The sequence below is a fragment of the Mastomys coucha genome, unplaced genomic scaffold, assembly GCF_008632895.1.
Source record: "Mastomys coucha isolate ucsf_1 unplaced genomic scaffold, UCSF_Mcou_1 pScaffold6, whole genome shotgun sequence".
In the NCBI taxonomy this organism is placed as follows: domain Eukaryota; kingdom Metazoa; phylum Chordata; class Mammalia; order Rodentia; family Muridae; genus Mastomys; species Mastomys coucha.
Genome location: NW_022196912.1, coordinates 26,047,276 through 26,056,205, shown reverse-complemented (window position 1 = coordinate 26,056,205; position 8,930 = coordinate 26,047,276). Strand labels below are relative to the sequence as shown.

General features: G+C 41.0%; 1 protein-coding gene across 18 annotated transcripts in view; it reads right to left on the bottom strand.

Moving 5' to 3' along the window:
• Window positions 1–8,930, bottom strand: part of Dtnb (dystrobrevin beta) — a 207,203-nt gene that overhangs the window by 139,822 nt on the left and 58,451 nt on the right. For all 18 annotated transcript variants that reach the window (XM_031356373.1, XM_031356381.1, XM_031356374.1 and 15 more), the window contains exon 6: window positions 4,149–4,303. In XM_031356373.1, coding sequence (XP_031212233.1) covers window positions 4,149–4,303 — 155 coding nt within the window. The remainder of the gene's footprint in view (window positions 1–4,148; window positions 4,304–8,930) is intronic.

The window sequence follows — 8,930 nt, the reverse complement described above, 5'->3', positions numbered from 1 at the left end:
TGAGTCATTGGGTGGTCGCGTCATCCCGAGACTTGAGTAAGGATCTCCCCAGTTCCGGAGGTCTTTCAGTTTGCTGTATAATGCTGTAAGATATTTTCTTATTAGCGATCAATGGCGGAGGGCCCAGTCCATTGTGGATGGTTCCATTCCTGGGCTGGTGATCCTGAGTTCTATAAGAAAGTAAGCTGAGCAAGCCAGGAAACAGCACCCTCCATGGCCTCTGCATCAGCTCCTGACTCAGGTTTCCTGCCCTGTTTGAGTTCCTGTTCTGACTTTCCTTACATGATGAATAGCAACATGGAAGTATAAGGCAAATAAAACCTTTCCTCCCCAATTTGTTTTCTGGTCATCACAATAATAGAAACCCTGAGATTACCAGCCTATGGTAATAAAAAATAATATAATCTAGCTTTATCTTTTTGTTGATTACCGGTTTCAAAGATGTTGTAAATACTTAATTTCTGCTTTGCAAAATAAATGACTAAATTATTCTACTTACTCTCCTGTTTTCACATGCTGTGTGTTTACAGTAACTTACTAATGCCAGGTCACAGCATATATTTATGAGAACACTCGACCTGACATGTGGATCATACCAAAAGTGGATCTAACTCAGTAGCAGTGACAATGTGAACAGTCGTGGTAAAGCTCTCACAAATACAGGAAGTGGTAAAGTTCTCACAAATACAGGAAGTGACGATCTCAACTGAAACTAAGATGCTACTGGTCACGTGAAACACCTTAATACCAGAGATGAAATCACGTGAAGATATGTCTTTAGGTTAACAAAACATGGTGCTCATCCACAAAAATGACCCAGCTGAAGGGCTGCTGAGGGAGACCATGAAATCCCTTGATTAAAATGTATACAGTATAACACAAAGATGCACATTGCACAAGCCAGATAATTCTTGCCAAATTTTATTCAATGTCCAGGAGAGCAAGGTCAGAACCACCAGAAAATGTCTCCAAGGAGAAAGAAAATTCATTTTGGCATATAGTCAGAAGAGCTTGGTTGGATAAAGTAAAATCACAATGTACCTACAACAGATAAAATATATTACTATTTTAAAAAGTAGCCAAAAAAAAAAAATGCTATCCCACCCTTTCAATATTGTCACCTCATCTACGCTCTAGGAGAGCACAGCATGGTATCTATAGGACTGGGTGCAGTAATGCATGATGTACCTACATTCTTTCCCTCCACCCTCTCTCCTGTAGAACAGGGCCCAGACAGAAGCTGACTCCACGATGGAAGTGCTGTTCAGGCTTTAAAACTCAACATACAGACAAAACCACCTGCCAAAACTAAAACAAAGGCCTGATCCATCAAAGTCCCTATTGTTAGGAATTGATTCTGATGCTTTGTCTTATCTCTGCTCCCAAAAGCCGCTTCCAGACCTGAGAGTCCCTTTCTTATCCACTGATAAGAAAGAATTGCTGTGTGGCCATTCTCTGGGCAGGGAGACAGGGTAGGGCCTTTAGATTCCACAGGCAAGGGATGGAGAGGGAGAAGACACAGAATTGCCATGACAGGGAAGCAGAAAGATGAAACTTAAAGGCCTGCTGGCACGAAAGGATCCAGGAAAGCGGCCCTAGGCCATTGGGTCTGGGGTAGCTGAGATGAAATAAAGGTTCTTAAAGATGTTAACTGAGGAATACTGGAAGGGAGTGCTTGCTAGGTGCAGGAAGGTTTAGCAGTGCCCAACCATTTATTGAGCTAGTCAAGGCATATCAAAATTAGCTGGTGTGCATGCATGTGTGTGTGCATGTGTATGTGTGTGTGTGTGCGCGCATGTGTGCGTGTATGTGTGTGTGTGTGTGTCTATCTGTCTGTCTTTCATTCTCTAACCCACAGAGCTCTTGGGCAGGTGCAGGGCACACTCAACCGGCTGGGACCCAAAGCAGTTTAAGTAACCACTATACCATAGAGTTAGTTCTGGAAAAAAAAAAATCTCAAAATGTACTAAGCTTCCTTCTCGGCTTCTGTAATTCTGTTCTGGCTAACTGTTCTTGTTAACTGAAGTATATCAACAAAAACATGGTCTTTGTGCTTAAAAGCTCACCCTGAAAAAGGTACGGAGCTACAATGGGGTTCTGAGCACCCAGTGTTGTAGTTGGCCAGCTAATAAAGACTTTCTATTGGCTCAAACCAGTGTCCGAGCAGTTCCCACAATACCTCCCATTCTACGGTTCATATTGCCTTTCCCACCAGACATCAGATCTAAAACTCCCCACAGGGGAGACACCTCTTCAAGTTAAAGTCAGAGCCACAACAGGCAAATCTTCCAAAGAGAAAACACAATCTTCCTCTAAAACCTGGAAGTCTAAAAAACTGGGGAGTTTTACATTCATTTTCTGTTTATTTTCAATAAATTTTAAGCCTATAAACTCAATTTGTTGGTTTATAACCACTGAGATTCACCCAGGCAAACATTAAGGCTTAAGTCCTACACTCTGCTCCTCTTCACTATAAGGAAAAAAATTCCTATATGGATCAAACTTATCAAACTGAACACTGAGTCCTAATTTCATAACCTAGTACAGCCCAACCCCCTGACTTGTTCTCATTGCACATGGGTGTTCCTTTATCCATGAATATTTCAGTTGATTTTTTAAAGTGGTTTTTTGAAACAGGGTTTCTCTGTGTAGTCTGACTGTCCTGGAACTTGCTTCGTAGAACAAGGCTGACCTCAAACTCAATGAGATCCGCCTGCTTCTGCCTCCCTAGAGCTGGGATCCTGGAAATGGCTCTGTAGACCAGGCTGACTTCAAACTCACAGAAATCCACCTGCCTCTGCCTCCCAAATTCTGGGATTAAAGACATGTACCACACCAAGACTGGCCGAGATTAAATTACTTTAAAAAAAAATTCTTTGACATAGCTAAAAGTAAATATCAAAATCAAGTAATTAACATTCAGTAGCAGAATATTATTATTTGGTTATAAGCTTTGTTCAAATGTTCCCAACTTCCTATGTAACAGAAAAACAAACAAAAAACCCTAGACCCTTCCATTTTCAACTCTTTTTAGACTCTAGTCCAGAATGTTTCTTCTGTCTTTTATGACTCTAATAATTTTGTGTACAGGCCAACTACATTGCTACATGAATTTGTCAAGACCCACGTGTGGCTCTATTGAGGTGCCACAAACTGGACCCTTGAATGTTTCCGCAACATTCCATCCAAGCTGTGAGGTCTAGAGGAAGGTCTGAGCAGGGAGCAGCACATCTCAGCCTGCACAGCTCTTTAGTTTCTCCCATCCCTGCTGACATGACCGCTGGCTAGGCTGAAGTCACACTCCCTGTCTGGCAGCCTCCCAACTGGAAAGCTGTTTCCTTTGGTAATTAAGTATCTTCTGGAAAGATATTTTTTTTTCTGTTAGTTTTAAACAAGATTTTTTTTCCCTGAATGTTCTGTTTCTCATCACCTTCTAAATGCAATATTGTGGCTTTTTTACCTATCCTCTTCCTTGAATAGCTATTCTTAAGTTTCTCCTTTCTCTCCAGTCTCTGAGACAGTTCAGTTCTCAGGAAAATGCTCGTACCAGACTTTAGGTAAAAGTCAAGAAAAGAAGTTAAGCTTTCCAGTCTCAGTGTACCCTGAGGGGCAGGTGAGCGCTTGCAGAAAACAATGGTCCAGTATCAGTACAGCCTTAGGTCAAAACCCCTGTGCTTAAAATTTAAAGAATATTATTTGACAAGAAGAAGAGAAAAAACATACACCGCTCACAACAATACAAAAAATTTTTTCTTTAAGATACTTACATGGCTTTTGTTTTATTTTGTTGGTACCTATGGCCTCCTGGCTGCTGCACCTGGTTACCCTCTCATCCCTCTTTCTTCCCCTTCCCTTCTCCAAACATAGTTCAGCTTAGTCTGGTCATGTCCACTCTGGGTTCTCCCAGATGTCCCTACCTCTACCTACACTCTCTCTTTTATCTACAATAAACTTTCTCCTCCACCACAAAAACAAAACAAATCAACAATAACTACAAAACTTCAAATGTCTCCTTAGCTAAGAACAGGAGTCCTCAGGCGAATTTCCACCCCTCCCTGCCTTTCCTTAGTTCAAGCTGCCTTCGAGAAGTCACCTGGGGAGCTGGTCGATGGAGGCTCCTTAGCCCCAGGTTCTGCCAATGTCCTTACCTGCTGTGGAAAACAGGTACGAACTGCGTGTTCTGTGTAACCAAAGGATGGCCCTTCAAAGACAGCTGTTGGGAGCTTCAGGGCTTCCTTCAGAAACTGGTCAAGCTTGCCAAACATCATCAAGCCATTGGAATCTGACATCTGTGAGAAAATGTCTGTAAGAACAAAAGCAAATGAAGCCAAACAATAAGAAAATACAGTCTCTTAAAAATTATAAATGACTCTGTTATTTCTATACCACTAAACAGGCATCATTCAAAAGTACCATAAAGTTACAATTTTTAATTAACATTCAAATCATTCTCCTACTTATTAACACTGTGTAGCTATTTGGCTCACAAGGCCCCTCAATCATATTCATTTAAGATTCTACCTACACATTAAGTGGAAAAAACATTCATGTATGTCCACTTACCTTTCTAAAAGTTTTAAATGGAGGCTCTACACATGAGAGTAGTGCTCACAGAGACCAGATGAGGGTGGCCTTACAGGAGCTGGAGTTACACGTAGTTGTGAGCTCCCTGCTGTAGGAGTGGAAAATCAAAACCAGGTCTTCGGCAAGAGCAGCAAGTGCTCTTAACTGCTGAGCTGTCTCTCTATCCCTCACCTTCCTAAATCCATGGAACTGAAAGATAATTGGCTTTTATTTGTGAAACCCACTGTTCCAAGAAAAATTTTAAACTTTATTCCTTACTATCTGTGTTTATAAGACATTAACACAGCACTTAGAAAGCAGAGGCAGGAGAATGAAACTATATAGCAATTTCAAGACCAGCCTAAACGACATGAGACCCTGTATAGGAATAAAGAGTAGATTTCTGAATCTACTTTTTAAATTTTATTTTTATTTTATGTTCATTAGTGTTTTGTCTGCATATATGTCTGTGTGAGAGTGTCAGATCTTAGAGTTACAGACAGTTATGAGCTGCCATATGGGTTCTGGGAATTGAACCCAGTTCCTTTGGAAGAGCAGTCAGTGCTCTTAACCACTGAACCATCCAGACCCCTATTAAATCTACTTTAAACTAGAAAACCATTAACAAACCAAAAATCTTACATTGGTATAGATCTTTGTATACTGATACAAACTTGAGGTTATATTTTGTTGTATCATTATAGATCTTTGTATATTGATACAAATTATGGCTAAATTTGGTTACACTGATTTAAATCTTTGTATATGGATATAGATATAGGATTATATTTTGCTATAATATACTATGCATATGTGTTTTCAACTCTTGAGGTATTGCACCTAGGTGATTCTTAAAAGTGCAATACTAAGTTCCAATCCTTTTAAAGGCTGCTACTACAAGCTGTTTAGAATAATAAAGTAATGCAAGTTAGTGGTCGATCAAACTTATGGTCATGTTAGATACTAGTTAACTATAGAAATATGCTTCCTAGGTTGATCAGATAGTAAACAGCTAGTAACAAGCAACATTTGCCAATTCAAATATACTAGATAGATAGATAGATAGATAGATAGATAGATAGATAGATAGATAGATGGTCTTCAAAAACCCCTGAGACCTACAGAATATGGCAATTTAAGATGTTTTATTATTTTAAGGCTTTTTTGGCTATGAGACATGCCACCTCCTGGCAACACACTCATTCTACTTCAAAGATGATGATGAGATGAGCATCAAAGAATCTCCATATGGAGTTTGCTTCAAATACTGTAAACTAGCCACTGGGCAAGACTGCCCTTGCTTCAACTGCAGACAGAATGCTGTCTGGAATAGACAAACATGGATGCAGGGAGGTCAACTGCTGAGCTTTGCCAAAACAAGTTGAACAGTCCTTCATAATTCCACTTCACAAAGAGTCTGTCAGTTGTACTGGGCCAGAAGGCTAAAGATAGATGCTCCAAAGTTGTAGAGACAATTTGGGGGAACTGTCCAGGCAGCCAAGAGTCTCTATCATTTCTATAATTTTGGAAGCTGCTTGCCTGCATTTCCTGCATACTCAAGTAATATTTATTTCTTCTCAAATCTCCGATGGGGTTGAAGACTAGATAATTAAAATCTTACATGTAAATTTAAGTTGTTTAGAATTATGAAAATATTCTAAGGTCTATGTAAGTTATGATAAGAATGATTTAAGTACAGAACTTTGAACTCACCAGCATAGGGTAGATAGTAGAGAATTTTATCAAAAGTTGGCAAATGCAGATGATTGGACATTGTGAATGTAAATCTTAACCTGATTGCTTCATAATTGTTATTTCTGTATATAGCTTATTATTGTAAGAAAAAGAGCTTTTAATGGACTAAAAGGAAGAAATATAGGCAGAAGGTTATTGTACACTGTATAAAGATTATCCTTGTGGGCCGGAGAGATGGCTCAGCTGTTAAAGGCTAGGCTCACAACCAAAAATATAAGATTATCCTTGTATTATTCAAATGCTGATTTCTCTGCCCCTATATCTGGTGGCAATCCAGACATGGCATTGTAACACTTATTCTAAGTATCTCCTGCCTGAATGTTGTGTAAGCATTGCTCCCATTTATTTTTTGACTTGTCAATAAAAGCTGATCAGCCAGTGGCTGAGCAGAAAAGAGAATAGGGCTGGATTTCTGATCTCAGTCATGGAGAGGGAGAGAGAGAGAGAGGAATGACTGGCCATGAGGAAAGGGTCCAGGAGCCCCCACGGGAACATAATTGGCATATAGAGAGCCAGACTAATACTAAAAGGCCAAGTATCTCAGGGATTTCTGCTGGGAGGCAGCCAGATCAGCTTAGAGGAATAGAACAGATTGTTAACTGCTCAGCTACTGTGCCATAAAGCACAAATCATATAGTGTCTGTCTCATTTATTTGGAGATAGTTGGAAAAGGAAAATATGATCAATTTTAAAATTGTACTAACATGGCCTTTACTGTTATTACATGTGCGTGTGCACACACACCACACACACACACAAAGACAACCTGCTCAATGTTTTATACCTATGCATGTTTTATACATACACATCCTTGTATGCATGTTTTCAGAGCTGATGGCTTGCACTGGATAACCAGTAGGTGTGCTGTTCCCTGGGGAAGACTATTTCTACCACTCCATCACTCCTTAGTCCTGCAGTTCTTTGTGCAGAGCTGAGGCTATGAAGGCTTTACCCCGTCCACTCTAGCATATCTGTTGGTATTGTCATTATTCAGCTCATGTTTAGTCGGTCATGTTGGCAAGACTTTAGGGGTGTAGTGGTTATAAACTTGGTGCCAGCCTGCCTTTTAGCTGCAGCAGCTTGGCAGCTTACATCATCACCAGCCACCATGTATTTCCACTATTACTAGAGTTGGGTGTAGGTGACACCCCTTTAAAAGGCCTGAGACACCCCAGATTGTTCTTATTCTTTCTATCTCCCAGTCTCTTGCCAGTCTGTCTGTCTCTCTAACTCTCTTGCGCTCTGTGTGTGTGTATGAATGTCTCTCTCTCTCTCTCTCTCTCTCTCTCTCTCTCTCTGTCTGTCTCTCTCTCTCTCTCTGCCTCTCTCTCTTTCTCCCCCCACCCCCACTGTCCTCACTCCAAGATGGTCTTTTACTTTCTCCACTCCCCCAGAAAACCTCTTGTGCTAGATCTGTTGCATGGTGTACTCTTGGCTGCATACCTTGGACTGCAAACTCCCTGATCCTCTGGCTCTTACAATCATGCCACCCCCTTTTCTGCAAAGTTCCTTGACCTTAGGTACGGGAACTGAGATCCACAACTCTACGTTTTGACTGGTTGTAGTTTTCTATAGTGGTCTCCAGGTGTTTCCTTGATGAAGGGTATAGACTACACTTGCCTGTGGGATAAGAACAAACGTTTAGATCGTTGTTAGGGCTGGCCTCACCTCCCCCAACCCCTCTCTGCTGTGATCACGGATTCCTGACTGCCAGGCCAGCCTCACACTCCTGCTGCCAGGCCCTTGCCCTTGGGATGAACTTTTCCCCTCTAGATATAAGCCAAAATAAAACACTTCTTCCTAACTTGTTCTTGTCAGAGTATTCCATTACTGCAACAGGCAAGTAACTAATATGTCATATAAATGCTTCTATCCCAAGATATTTTGATACGATAAAATCCTGTTTTTAACAGAAAGACTGGCAAAGAAGATGAAAAAGGCATCTCTAGCAACACTACTCATTTCTCTGTATAGAGTTCTTGTCTCAGTTATTCCTCTTTTCATCCTGAGCAGGGAGAAAGGAAAGATAACCAGGAGCTCAAAACCAAGTGATAAGGAAACATGACCTCAGTTGCCTATGTGCACATGTGCTCACATACAATCATTTAAGATAACATATGAGAAATTGGTTATTAGGACTTGCTTAAGGCCTAAAAGTTAGCCAATGGTTAAATCCATACCTATCTGAATCTGGAGTAAATGTTATCATATTATATTCCTTCGAGATATAATTTAGGAGCTGAAGAGATGGCTCAGTGGTTAAGAGCACTGGCTGCTCTGCTCTTCTAGGGGCCCCGAGTTCAATTCCCAACAACCACATAGAGGCTCACAGCCATCAACAGTGGAAACTGATGCCCTCTTCTGGTGTGCAGTCATACATGCAGACTGAGTACTCAAACAAATAAAGTCATTGACAAATAAGCCTTTGAAAAAACAAAAATCAAAAAGTTATAATTTGGGCTGGTGAGATGGCTCAGCGGTTAAGAGCACTGACTGCTCTACTGAAGGTCCTGAGTTCAAATCCCAGTGACCACATGGTGGCTCACTGCCACGGACCGGGATTTCTCACGGGGTCCCTGTTCCGCGGGACAAGGGATTCTGGCCAGGTGGGC